The sequence below is a fragment of the Pelecanus crispus genome, chromosome 19 (assembly GCF_030463565.1).
Source record: "Pelecanus crispus isolate bPelCri1 chromosome 19, bPelCri1.pri, whole genome shotgun sequence".
In the NCBI taxonomy this organism is placed as follows: domain Eukaryota; kingdom Metazoa; phylum Chordata; class Aves; order Pelecaniformes; family Pelecanidae; genus Pelecanus; species Pelecanus crispus.
The window spans coordinates 6,034,177-6,047,819 of NC_134661.1; the positions used below are offsets into that span (position 1 = coordinate 6,034,177).

General features: G+C 60.8%; 2 protein-coding genes across 4 annotated transcripts; both read right to left on the reverse strand.

The window, feature by feature from the left end:
• Positions 1–389: 389 nt before the first annotated feature.
• NHERF4 (NHERF family PDZ scaffold protein 4) lies at positions 390–4,527 on the reverse strand. Its single transcript, XM_075723205.1, has 10 exons — positions 4,485–4,527; positions 3,105–3,132; positions 2,693–2,757; positions 2,268–2,479; positions 1,925–2,111; positions 1,701–1,837; positions 1,421–1,625; positions 1,036–1,232; positions 688–858; positions 390–434 (listed from the first exon to the last, which is right to left on the reverse strand). Exons 1-10 carry the CDS (start codon positions 4,525–4,527, stop codon positions 390–392), a joined length of 1,290 nt encoding a protein of 429 aa, XP_075579320.1.
• Positions 4,528–4,630: 103 nt separating this feature from the next.
• NLRX1 (NLR family member X1) lies at positions 4,631–10,011 on the reverse strand. 3 transcript variants are annotated; one of them, XM_075723203.1, is made up of 9 exons: positions 9,891–10,011; positions 9,611–9,671; positions 9,307–9,483; positions 9,096–9,193; positions 8,269–8,885; positions 6,393–7,807; positions 5,465–5,551; positions 5,103–5,354; positions 4,631–4,949 (listed from the first exon to the last, which is right to left on the reverse strand). In XM_075723203.1, the coding sequence occupies exons 1-9, from the start codon at positions 10,009–10,011 to the stop codon at positions 4,631–4,633; spliced, it is 3,147 nt and encodes a 1,048-aa protein (XP_075579318.1). The 3 variants fall into 3 exon arrangements, with proteins under 3 accessions (XP_075579318.1, XP_009483704.1, XP_075579319.1); XM_009485429.2 differs by lacking the exon at positions 9,307–9,483; XM_075723204.1 differs by lacking the exon at positions 9,307–9,483 and having other exon boundaries at positions 9,611–9,668; positions 9,885–10,011.
• Positions 10,012–13,643: the final 3,632 nt, after the last annotated feature.

The window sequence follows — 13,643 nt, forward strand, 5'->3', positions numbered from 1 at the left end:
TGGGTCATGGCGTGGAGGGCAGTGCCTCGGCTCTCCTGGGAACTCCTGGAGCCTGGAGCTGGGCAAGGGCTTCAGTGCAAAGTCCCTAGATACTCCTGGAGGCAGCTGGGCAGGCAAAGACACAAGTCCGTCTTCAGGTTACAAGAAGCTACCACCATGGTTAAAGGCTTGGAGCCAGCCTTGGTCAGCGGAGATGAGTCTCTGGGAGGTGTGATGCTGCGAGCCCCATCACGGGCATGGAGACACAGCAGCTGTGTGTGCAACAGCCATGCTGAGCAGCGCTGTGCTTTCTGGGGAGCCGCGGGAGGGGGGCACCGATGGGCTGGCCATGGCCTGGGTTGAGGTGCTGTGTTGGGGAGCCTGGCCGGAGGCAGGGTACGCCTGGGCCGCTAGAACGCCTGGTGCAGCCTCCTCTGCTCCTCCTGGCATGGACTCTGCAGGGACAGAGTGGGGACATTGTGGGCAGCACACATCCACCCACCCCACCACACTCCACCCTTGCTCCATGGGCAGGTTGGGGGGGTCTTTCTGCCTGGCCCCTGTGGCCAGGGGACCACGCAGCCCCCTCCTGCCAGCGTCACAGGTGCCAGGGAAATATTAGGACAGGCAGAGCAGGAGGGTGCCAGGACTCAGAGCAGGACTGGGCTGTAAGCAGCACTTCTGTGAGCGCCTGGCAAGGGGGGTTACCTGTGTGATCCCTATACTGTCGGCAGCAGCCACCAGCCAGGAGCCAGGTCCCTTTGGTCCCACCTCAACATGACAGAGTCCAGGGGAGCCAATGGGAGAGGGCAGGGAGGGCGTGCAGGAGCCTGAGACAGGGTCACTGTCCTCAAAGAACAGCAGAGGGGACAGCCCGATCTGGAAGAGCACAAGAAGGATAGCCGTACAGTTTCTGTACTCCACAGCAAGCCAGCTCCGCTAGAGAGGACCTCACTGTGCAGGTCTGGGCGCAAGACACCCATCCCATCATCCAGTCTTGCAGCACCCCAGGACTCCCCAGCCAGGGCAGGGCCATGCTGAATCCCCAAAACCTACCGAATGGTAGAACTTATCGCCAGCGGGGTCAATGACCAGCAGCGTCACCTGGTCATCATGGGCACGGATCCTGAGCACTGTCTGATGGTGGTCCAGCCCCTCAATGCTCTCACCATTCACAGCCAGGAGACGGTCACCTTCCTTCATCCCAGCCTGCTCGGCCGGCAGCCCTGCATCCACATCCCACAGGAACTGGCCTGCCATAGTGGGACAGAGGGAGGGCGGGGAGATGCTCACCGAGGCGTTCAGCCAGAGGGGAGCTGGCACTGCTGACCTCCATGGGCAGGTGGGGACAGGGTCCCACTGTGGGCACAGGGCTTGCAGCTATTCCCAGCCCTCAGACATGCCTTGCTCAAGTACGGACTGTCCCCCTCAGCCCCCTCACCTGTGGCCCCTGAGCTGCAGTCATCCTCTTTGAGCAGAAACCCATAGCCAGCCGGACCCTTCACCATGTGCAGCTCCCGGACCTTGAAGGGGAGCCAGGAGGTGTCTGCCAAGGCAGACGTGACCCGCAGGCCCCGGAGGCGGTAAAACTCCTCCACGGCGCTGGACGCCACCAGCAGCGTCACCTTGCTGCCGCTCTTCTTAAGCTAGATGGGAAACACAGGGCGCTCGGTGATGTTGCTGGCCCTGGTCCCCCACCCACCTGCGCTGGGAGCACACACCTTTCGGGCAAGCTGTGCATGTGAGTAGTTCCTCACGCTGGCCCCATTTAGCTCCAAGAGCCAGGCTCCTGGTGGCACCCCTGCTTTCTCCGCTGGCCCGTCCTGCTGCACCAACAGCTGGAAGGTGCCCTTCACACCTGCAGGGAGGGGAAGAGGCAGTCTGGGGTGAACAGGGCGCTGTGTCGGGGAGGCTCACAGCACTGGCATCCCACTGCCCGCTTTACCTTCTGGACCCGAAACACTGAAGCCAAAACCGCTTTTGTCCCGCGTGATGTGGCAGAGGCGTGGGCGGATGTCAGCTGGTAGCATCTGGGACAGGTCCCTGCCCAAGGCTTTGGCTGCTTCATAGGAGTCGCCGTCCAGCACCGCCAGGAGGACCTGGTTCCCACTGGCCTTGATCTTCTGCACCACCTGGAAGGACCCAGGCCGTGAACCCTAGGCAGGGTGCCCCTCCAACCAGAGCTGGTGGGATCAGGGCCCCGGGGGGTGGTGGGGTCCCGTACCCCCTGTGCCCCCCGCCAGGGAGGACCTGGGCATTCCCACAGCCCCAGGGTGCTTCCAGCTTACCCTGCGGTGGTCCATGTGGTCCACGAAGTGGCCATTGACCTGGAGGAGACGGTCCCCATCCTGCAGCCCCCTGCGCTGGGCCAGCCCCCCCAGCTCGACCTGCCGGATGACGTGGCCCCCGCAGCCCAGCTCCTCGTGGAGGCAGAAGCCGAAGGTCTCCGCACTGCCCTTGCTCAGGAGGTAGAAACGGGGCTCCCCCACACTCTTGCCATCTGCGGTGGGGCACAGCTTGTGAGCAGGGCCCTGCAGGGATCCTAACATGGGTTCTCTACCCCATCCCGGGCTGGGATCTCCCCATCCCTGCCTCCTTACATGTTCACCTCCCCACAGTCCCCCAGCGTGAGAGAGCCCAGGATCCCAGTGACAGCCAGCTACCAGAACCCCATGCTGACACAGGGACACCCTGGGGAGAGGAGGGTATTTACCCATGTCCTCAGCCAGCGACAAGGCAGGGTTGTCAATCCCATCTTTGGGGTTAAATTCAAATTTTCTGAAATGATAAAAGGCAGGAGAGGCCACGTTAGTGCAGCAGCATGGCCTTCCCCCCGCCCTCCCCAGCCCTTCCATGGGGCACCCTGTTCCTCCCAGAAAGGGCCAGCCGGGGCCACAGCGCCAGTGCCTCCTCTTCCTTGGGGAAAGCCAGGAGGCGATGTCCCTCTTGGACTCTCCCTCACATCTCTTCTGAGCTGACAACTCAGGGAAGACCTTTCTGGGGCAGGCAGCTGGGATTGGCAGCCCTGACCCATGCCACCCCAGCTGAGGATGTGCCCCAGCACAGCCCGGTTGTGGGGCCATGAGCCCCAGGAAGCCCCTGCCCAGGGGGAGCTCAGCACTTACATGATGGACTTCTTGTCACTCTCGAGCCCTGCAGAGGGAGAGGAGAGGTCAGTGCAGGAGGCGGCCGGCTGGGAGCAGACCCCACGCTGTCAAGCACGCAGGGCTTGTCCGTTTGCAGGCTGAGCACACCATACCAGGTGAGGTGGGTTTGCCGAGTCCACGCAGGACCCCTGGCCCCTCTGCCCCCTGGCTACAGCCTGTGCCTGGGCACAGCTCAGCCCTTGGCCCTGCCACCAGCGTCCTCTTGCATTTCGAAGCAGTGGAACGCCTGCTGGTTGGGTGCAACAGGCTTCTGCTGCCCAGCCCAGCGGGGTCCTGCAGCACCGGAGGCAAAGTAGGGCCAGGCGGCAGTATGCAGATGGAGGTTAGCCCTGGGGGTTTAGAGGGCTTTTGAGTGAGGGGTAAGAAGGGTCACCAGGACCCCAGAGAGCTGGCTGGAGCCAGGAGATGGAGACAGAAGCCTTCCTCTGCACACCTCCCCATAAAACCCCTCCCCACCTCTTCCAGCACAAGGACCCCCAAACCCAAGGAGAGGGGATTCCTGCCAAGTGTCCCCACAATGTCTATCTCTGTTTTCCTGGATGCTTCTAGCTCCTTTCCACGGCCTGCCTGGGCTCTGACACTGCCTTGCTCTGTGAGGAAGCAGGGCCTGGAGATGTGCGTGTGGGAAAGGGTCTCTGCAGGATGAAGCCCCACTGCCCCGGCACATACCTTTTGTTTGCTTCATGGCTGCAGGGAGTATGAGAGGGAGCAAGGTACAGGGTGAAGTGGCAGGGAAGCTAGTGTCCCCGCCTCTTCCAAGACGCCCCAGGTTTAATGGTTAAACAGCCTGACCACGTCTCCCCTGCCCTCCCAGCCCTGAGGCACTGCCAGCCCTCGCCCAGCAGAGCTGGGAGCAGGGACCAGCACCCTAGGACACCCAGCTTGGAAACTGATCCTGGTATTCCAGCTTCCAGCTGCCCCCAAGGGCAGCCCACAGTGGGAAAAAACAACTGGTTCGGCATGGGCTGGAGCAGAAGTGGGCTGCCCCATCCTAGCCCTGTGAGATGGGGAAGGGCCAGAGCCCTCCAATCCCACTGCTGGAGGGATGGCTGCACCAGCACCCCTGCATTCCTGCCCCAGGAAGGGCCCAGAAAGGAGACTGAGTCTTGGCACTAGTGTGCTTTGGTGGAAACAAAGCAGTGCACTTTAATACCACCAAGGGTTTCACAAGCAAGCCTGCCACTGCTGTGGCTTGTCGCTGGGCCAGCAGTGGCCAGGGTGGAGGGGCTGGGTCTCTACAATCCCAGAAGAACAAGTCCCATTTGCTCCTGGCCTGGTCTCCGTACAGTTCTCCCACACTTCAGCCTTGCCCGCAGATGAAGGCTGAGCCCCACGTACCCAGCACGTTTGACAGTCTTGGTATCACCTGATCACTAGGCATCTCCACGCAGATAAGGGCGCAGGGGATGTGCTGCCTGGGCACGCTCCAGTGTTTTCTCCCCAGCAGCACTGCTCCTTCCCTGGCCAGGTGGATGGACAGCAGGTTAGAGGGTCCCATGCTGCAGTTTCCCCAGCATCTTCTTGACCTCATTCTCAACCCGTAGGAACTTGGCTTTCCTCCAGGGGTTGGCAGTCTGTCTCCGGCTGCTCTCCAGGTCCTGCAGGATGAGGGCCAGGTGCTGCCGAACCCGCTCACGGTCCCAGAAAGGCAGGTTCCTCTGCACCACATTCAGGATGTTGGACCAGTAGTCGGAGACGTCAGTGCCTGCTGTAAGGAAGACCAGTGCTCTGACGCCGTCCCGGTCCGCGCGCAGGCTGTGAAGTGCCCGCTTGCCGTCCTCACTGATGTCGTTGAAGTACAGACTGTGGGTTGACAGAAAAGGAATGGGAGACACTGTGAGGGCTGGGGGCAGGACGCAGAGGCAGGAAGGAACTCCCTGCTCACCACCACGAGGAGGGACACTGGGTTGGAGGCAATGCCTGCAAGAGGGAAGAGATGGGGCAGAGTAAACTCACTGCACTTTGTCCAGCGTCGAGTGCTTTTTGGCCACCTCCACCACATGCAGGGCAGCTGTGTCCGTCAGGGAGTTGTAGCCCAGGTTGAGCTCCTGGAGGTGCTGGTTCTTGGCCAGGTGCTGAGCAATGACTTCGGTGCCCCGGTCCCCCAGTGCAGTGTGCAGCAGGGACAAATGTGTCAGGGAGTGGTTGCCTGCCAGCGCCTCAGCCAGGTATTGTGCCCCTTGCTCGCCCACGGGGTTATTTGCCAGCCTGTGGACACAGGAGCTCAGGGCAATGCTGAGGCTGGGCAGGGGGCCCAGGGCCACGCCACATGGTGGGCAGCAGAGACGGTTTCATGCAAGAACAGAGGCAGTACTCACCGCAGGTTGCTCACCACACACTTGTCATGCAGGAGCAGGTCACGGATTTCCTTGCAGGCATCAGAGTCCAGGCTGTTGAGCTGCAGACTGATGCAGAGCAAGATGTGGGGATGGCAGGACTGAAATGGCTGTTACTTGTGGGGCTGGAAACAACTGCTCTCTCCAATTTCCCTGGCCCTCCCCATCAGCATCCTACCTGGGCTCCCCAGACAAGGCCACACAAGGCTTCCTCTCCAAAAGGGAGCACACTGAAACCACATCAGAGCTTGGATGGCATCAGCCAGCAGAGCCAGTGCCAGCAAGAGCAAGGGAGGGGAGGGGGTTGCAGGGCCCGCAGGGGGTGGGTGAAGGTCTGAGGAGGGATCAGGACCCCTCCAAGACCTCCTGAGCATCTGGAGCAAGGAAGTACTGCACAGCCCTGCTGCACAGCCAAGTCCACCTCTGCTGAGCACGGCTCGCCACCCCCTGGGCGACAGGAAGACTGCAGTTCCACAAATGGACTGGAGCGGAACCCATCCCTTTGCACAGCCCAGACTCTCGCCCTCGGGCTGCGTATCTCCTGCCCAGAGTTGGTAGTAGCAGAGCTAGCTACACGGAGATGCTGGGTGGCTCCGGGGCACCAAGCGGTGGGAGGGATTTGGGGCTGCCAGCCTGTGGTACCAGATGCAGAGTGCTGCCCAAAGAGTCCTACGGGAGGGTGTGTTGGGACTGCAAATCCCAGCATGCAGTGCCCTAGCAAGGCTGCTCAGGGAGTGTTGCATGTTGGACGATGTAGTCCCCCAGGTCTGCACTGAGGATAAGGAAGAGCATGCATGCCCTTCCCTGCCTTTGCCATACTCGGGCTCCTAGTGTATCCCTGTGATGGGCAGAGGTGAGGGAGAGCCCAATTTCTGAGCACTGCCCAAGGGCAGAAGAAGGTGGTACTCACTGGAGAGTTCTGCATCGCAGCAGGACAGGGAAGAGGATCCTCAAGCTGCTTGTGTCAAGGTTACAGGAGGTCAGGTTCAGCTCCTCCACCTCATGGCAAGTGGTGCCCATGACAGATGCCAGGACACAGCACTTGAGAGGGGTCATCTTGACGGATGAGAGGTTGACAGTCCGGAGGGAGCGGATGGCCTCAGCTGTGAAGCGCTCGTTCTGGAACTCATGCAGGAAGAAGAGGTAGTCCATCAGCTCCGAGGGGGGCAGCCCCTTGCGGCTGTTCCTTATGACTGTTTTCTTCATGGCCTTGGCAATCTCAAATGCTGCCAGATTCTTGATGGAGCAGCCCAGCTGCTCCAGGATGGCACGGTTACGGCGGGACAGTATCCCACCCATGAAGATGGGAAAGAGCTCAAAGACCTCATCATCAGGGGCCTCATCAGGGTGGTGCATGGGGCCCTCCACGCCCAGGATGCTGGAATTGATCTGGTCCAAGACATCATCATTGTAGTAATCCTCTTCTTTGAACAGCTCCTCTGCCATGGTGTGGGCAATAGCATCCCGGTCCTTACCACTCAGCCGGGAGAAGTAGCGAGGGAAGATTTTGAGCAGGTTGAAGAGCACTGGCAGGAAGCGCAAGGGCAGCACCTTGGAGATGATACTCAGAACGACAGCAACATCTTCACTCACCTTCCCAATGACCTCTGACAGCTCCTTCCCCACTCTCTGTGCCAGGGTCTTCTTCTCACCCAGCACCACATACAGGGCTGCCAGGTACTCCTGCATAGCAGGGATGGTGAAGACAAAGGTGTGCTCTTTGCCTGGCTGCACACACGGAGTGAGGAAGAAGCGGAAGACGTCACTGCGGAAGACCTCCAGGAGGTTGAGCTCACTTTCAGTCTTCATCTCCACCTCAAAGCACTGCTGCAGGTCATCCTCTGAGAAGCAGGTCTTGCGGGACATCACCCCTTCGTAGGCCAGCTTGCCCACCATCTTGGCCACATATTTCATCATGGAGATGTTGGTGGGGTCCGTGCTGTCCAGCACCTCCCCGCTGAAGTTGAGCCTCAGGAAACTGGTGTAGATGCCAGTCAGGGTCTGGCTGGGAGGCACCGTCCTGGTGAAGTAGAGGAAGTGCAGTGTGGTGCACACCAGCCAGCAGTAAGAGGGCAAGAAGCAGGCAGCAGCTATTTGGTTGTGGCGCTCCAAGTTCCTTGACAACATCTCCACCAAATTTTCCTGCTCGCCTGAGTTGCTACCTGCACTGTCCTCTCCACTGCAGCCAGGCTGGCTGAGACGCATCTGGAAGTACAGCTTCTGCAGGTTGGTGTCGGAGAAGCCACAGATCTCAGCGTAGCGGCCCACATACTTGCCAGGGATCCGGCGCACCGCTGATGGGCGCGTGGTGACGATTATGCTGGCCTGGAAGCAGAGGGTTGGGTGAGTTTGGACGTGCTCTCTCTGTAGCTTTGATCTAAGCTTAGCAGGGTCCCAAGTGCATAACCCACATATAGGTGCACAAGGATCACCCCACCCAGGGGCTGGGGTTCAAGAAGCTGCTGCCCAAAGGGCGTTGGTTCAAATCTGGCCCAGGCAGAAAGGACAGAAGAGCTTTCCCCATCCCCTACTAGACATATATTGAGAGTGGAAGACCACAGCCCAGCAGACTTCCTCCTTTGCCTTACCAGGCCTCCCCAAAGATCCCACAGAGACAAACTAGTAACACGAGGCCACCTTGGTGAGTCCCTCCAGGAATGGAGGCTGCCTGTTCGCTCACAGCCAAGCTGGAGTGCAAGCAATTAGCACAATGGCCATGCCTGCAATGCCCCAGGGCTCACCCCCAGCCTTTCTCCAGCATGAAGGAACTGGAGGGAGACACTGACCTCTGGCAGGAGATATTTTCTCAGCAGGTTGACTACAATGGCAGAGGGAGGCACAGGCTCGTTGGGGTCACAGCACAGCTCTGTGCCAGCCAGCCGGAAGTCCAAGTTGACGCGCTCCAGGCCATTGAGGATGAAAAGCACTTTGAGGTTGGAAGTGCCCAGCATTGGCACCACATCCCGGAGGTGCTGGTACTTCTTGGTTATGAGGCGCCGCAGGGAGATGGGGGCATGACTATGGGACAGATCCTCACAGGAGAAGGGGATGACCAGCTCAAAGCGGGGTAGGCGACCATGGCACCAGTCCACCACCATCTTCTTGATGAGGGTGCTCTTCCCTGTGCCCACAGTGCCATACAGCACCACATTCTTCACCTGCCGTCCATAGGCATCCACATCAAAAAGGTTCTGGAGGCTGATAACCTGGCTGGAGGGCTGCTGGAGCTGGTTCTGGATGGTTAGGTCAGGTGAGGGCTTCAGGATCTCCTCCAGGGAGCTCTCCCGGATCACTGGGTCCACATGGACTGCATCCAGCGAGAAGGAAGGGCCAAACTGCCTCTCTTCATTGGGCTGGTGGCTGAACCATGCAGACAGGCTCTTCTGGTGTTTCTTGATGGCATCTGGGAAGAGGAAGGTGCTTGACAAGACAAGGGCTTCTCACTGGTGGGAGACTGGGGAAGTTGCCTGTCCCCAGCCACTGCAGTGAAGTGGCTGCAGACGGGAGGACAACATCCAGTTCTTGCTAACCCTCACACTGCTCAGGACAGCAGCTGCCCCCAACGTGCTGTGTAGGACCCTCCATCCTCTTCAGCACAAGGCTGCAAGCTTACCAGAAGAGGCCACGTTCCTCAGCTGGGACAGGCCGTGGCGAGAGGCACTGGGCTGGACAGAGCGCTCCTGGGACCCTCCCTGGTAGCGAACACAGCCCCTGCAAGAGGAGGTAGAGTGTCACGAGGAGGGCAGGGGCCAGCAGTCCCAAGCCCTGCCTGGGGCAGGGTAGGCAGATCGCAAGTGAGTGCCATGGGAAGTGCTGAGTAGAGCCAGCTCACCCCTTCGTTCCCCCACACCAAGGAAGAGTGCAGGGCCAGGGCAAGGGCACAGCTGGGAACCGAAAGCAGGTCAGCAAGCCATGCGCTGACCATCCCCAGCAAACCCATGGTGAGGCAGAGAAGTTGGGCTAAATTCAGAGAAGGCAGGGAGCTGGATCTGGATTGTGTTCTAGGTGGAGGCAAAGCAGCATCTCTGCCCGCAGAGCCCAGATGGTCCCAAGGCAGCCAGCTCAGCCACCCAGGTCCTGTGGCAAACAACCACAGGGCAGAATGGCCCCAGCTGTGTAGCACCGTACCTGGGGAGGTAGACGCTGCTTGCGTGAAGGATCTTCCTGAGGAAGTAGCTGCCTGCAGCGCCTGGGGGGGTAAGAAGATTGCACACAGTCAGGGATGGCTGTCTCCAGCCCAGCAGAGCTAACACCACGGAGCTCAGGGGCTTCACATCTTGCCAGGGTGACCCACAGACTGCACAGGCTCCACTGTGCGGCTGAGGAAGGTTGTCCACCAGGAACAGGGCTTCCCTGGGGGCAGGACAGATTCAGGGTCGCAGTCCCAGAGGTACAGAGCCCAGCTCACCTGGCACAGAAGCAGCACACAGATACACACTCCGGGTCCCCCTGCTCCCTGGCAGGGATCGATGCAGCTGCATCCAGCTGCCCCAGGGCAGGCAGCTCTGGCATTGCATGGCCTGCAACATCTTCTGCCTGAAAGAGGGGACAGCCCATGAGGCAGGCTGAGTGCCTGGACCCACCGGTTCCCTGCCACAGCCCAGCTTTGCAGCCTGAGGCCATACCCACTCCCACCCCAGCTCACGGATGCCTGGATCAGGCATGACCTGCTCCCACATCTGACCCCACAAACCCACCAGCCACGGGGAGCTGCGGTGGGCTGGCCAGCAGGGGGGCTGGAGCAGAGCTGAGTGGGCAGAAGCATGTCCCACCTCTGACTCCCCATCCAGCACCCTTCACAGACCTACCTGGGCATCGCCGGGAGGTTGCTGCCAAGAGGGCAGCAAAGCAGGACCCCGAGGAGGCACTCACCTTGCCAGGCAAGCCTGCCTGCCCCCCCAAACCCACCCCCACCCCCCAGGGCTTCTGTTGGGACCAGCCACCCAGTTCACTGGGGACACAAGGGGCAGGGGATGATCTCCTCCCTATTAGCAGCCAAAGGTCACTAGCCTAGACTCGGCTGTAACAGTACAGCTATAACAACTATCATAACAGAGAGAACAAAAGTCCCGGGGAGAGGGCAGACTTCCTCCTCCCCAGCTTGAGGGCTTAACGTTTTAGGGCTTTATATTAGAACAAACCAACCGCCCTCCCCAACCTGCCATGAAATCCTGCAAAACCAGGAGCTGGGGCCGGGAGAGAGGAGACAGCAGGGAGTGGCTGCGGAAAGGCAGAAAATAAAGGTAATCCCATACCCACAGGCACGGTGGCCCCCAGCCCAGCAGCGGCAGCCCTGGGGCTGCCCCGCGGTGCTCACTCCCGGCGGGCAGCCCTGGCCGCCCTCGGCAGCCGCTGAGCCCTCTCGCAGGGCCCGCAGGGCCGCGGCGGCTGCAGCATGTAGGGATGCTGAGCACAGCCTCCTCCCATTTAAAGCAGCCGGGGAGGCTGCAGCAAGCAGTAGCGGGGGGGAAAGGCTAGCAGGGGGCTGCGGGGGCTCAGCTGGTCCCTCGGGGCTGCACTGGGTCCAGCCTGGCACTGGGTGACCTTTCCCAGGCAAAGCCCCCATCGGCAGAGGTGGACAAGGGGCTCAGCAGCTCTGGGGTGCTTGGGCAATGTCCTGCATGCGCCCAGTTCTGCAGGGCAGAGCAGGATGGGCTCGGGTCGGCAGCTTTTGCTCCCCAGGGATGTGGCACAGCAGCACCCTGCCCAGCCTTACGTGCACCGATATGGTCCACTCTGGCAGAACCGGCTGTGCCGGCATTGACTCAGGCTCCCGCCCCAGCTCAGCAGGGTAATAATCCCTCAGGAACACAGATTGCACTCACAGCCCCCAACATCCTGAGAGACTGAGGCATTGGGTGGGGGTGTGTAAGCAAACCCCAGCAGAACGGGAAGGGACAGCACACAAATCTCTCTGCATTTGGCCTCCCCCAGGAGAAGATGAGCAGGGTGACAGCTTGCTCGCACCTCCCACAGCCAGGGCTTTTTGCAGTCCCTCATCCCATTATCCAAATGGAGAAACTGAGGCACGGGGGTGGGGGCAGCGGAGCTGACCTTGAACTTGGGTGTCCTGGTCTCGAGGCCTTTGCAGCAAGCGAACCCCAGTGCATCCCATGCCCGGCTCCCAGCCCCTTCCTGGCACCCTCTGCCACCCAGGGCATGCCGCTGAGCGGACAGCCCCACGCTGCCCGTCTGCTGCGGTTCCCCTTCAGGGACCCCCTGGTGCATGCCTGGCCCACACACCCTCGCTCTCTAGCTACCGTGGTCTCCCGCCTCCCTGCTTCCGTGTCTGGAGGGACACGGTAGCCGAGACCCTAGCGGTGCGGCGACCTGGAACCCAGGGCAATGGTGAGGCTGGCACTGAGCAAGGTGAGATTGACAGCTGCACCGAACGTGGCAGGGTTACCTCCAGCAGGACTTCTTGCCAGGGAGGCTGAGCCCACGGCTCCCTACGCTTGTGCTGCCAGGCGCTGAGCCCGTGGAGGAGAGCCCAGGGCTGCTCAGCTGCCTCCTTCCATTCCTGTCCCAGGAAGAGGCTCCTCTCTGGAGGCGGCTGTGTTGCAGCTGTAACTTCCTGCAACGCCATCCTGTCCCGTCCTGCCCCGCGCCCAGTGCCTGCCAGCTCCGCTGAGCAGGGCGAGAAGAGCGGCCGTGGCTCTGGGGCCATGCAGCAGAGGGGCTGTCAGGCACAACAGCAAGGAAAACCACCTGTACCCCCAAGCACAGGGATGCACGGGGGGTGGGGGGGGGCGGGGGCAGCCCTGGGGTCTTACCAGCAGTGCTGCAAGGGGAGGTTTCCTCAGACACATCTAGTGGCTCTGCAACCCCAGCTGGTGCCCAGCTGTGCAACAGGAGCCCACAAAGACAAGTCCTGCTCTGGAGTGAAATCCTCCCGTGCTCAGCTGCCGCTGCCTCACACAGAGCGTGGTGCAGGGAGCAGGACAACAGCAGACCCACAGGGAAAGGAGCCCAGAGGAAGCTGTGCTGGCAGGGCAGCCCAGCACTGCCAGGTTTTGCCTGGCGGTGTAACACGTGCACAGATATGCACACACAAACACACACACAGAGACATATGTACCTACCCTCTCGCTGCTTGCAGATCTGCTCTGGCAAGCCAGTAAGGCGCTACCGAGACCGGAGCCAGCGGTGTCTGCGGGGCTGCATGCACTCTGCTCGGTCCCTGGGTGCTGCCCGGGACGTGCCAGCCCACACCAGCCAGCCACGGGCAGTGCTGAGCCAGGGGTGCTCGGGCCAAGGGTTCACAGCCGGGTAACCCCGGAGGCCACGCTGGCATGCCAAAGGCCTACACAGAGCCCACACGGATATGCACGGCCCTGCACGCCTTTGCACACACTCGGCACCCGTCCCCAGCAACGTGTGCAGCCGCCTGCCTGCTCCCCGCAGCACCCAGCTCCACGCCCTGATGCAGGGATGCCTGCTGGTGTACCCAGGCACGCCATCTCCCCTTGCACACGTGCCCTTTGGCCGCTCAGGGAGGGGAGGCATCCAGGCAGTACACTATAAATATAAGTTTTATTGATGTGTGAAATCCAACAAGTACAGCTGGCATCTCAGAAAGACTGAAAGAAGCCGCAACATTTCCACCTGCTCAACAGCTAGCTCCTGGGGCCCTCCGGACACTGATGAGCACCAGCAGCATGCTGAGACCCAGGCACCCTGTCCCTGCGGGGCACTTACCTGTGTAGGTGGCACAGCCCAGAGAGCCAGCAGGGCCCTGCCAGCAGCCCCGTGCTCCCCCCAGAACCCAGGGGCTCCCCTCTGCCCTGCCTGGTTCCTGCCAGGCTGCAGCTGTGGGCAGTGGTGCCCTGGCCCCGTGTCACAGCCTCCCCACAGCAAGGCAGAAGGACCCAGGCAAATGCCACCCACACACAGCTACCGCAGCAGAGCTACAACTGTGCGAGCAGACTCCCTTAGCCTTTGAGCTGTTACCTGCATCTTATTTTGGCAATCGGTCCCAGGAAAAAAGCAGCTCACCTCCAGTCATGTGCAAGCATGGGTTTCAACAGCTGCACCTCTCTGCACAGCCCATCCCTGCCCTGTATCACATGTGCAGCCCACTGTACAAGCTCCTCTGCCCATCTGGACAAGACAAAGGCTGGAAAACCACAGGGTCCAGCATGGCACGGACGCACGAAGATAT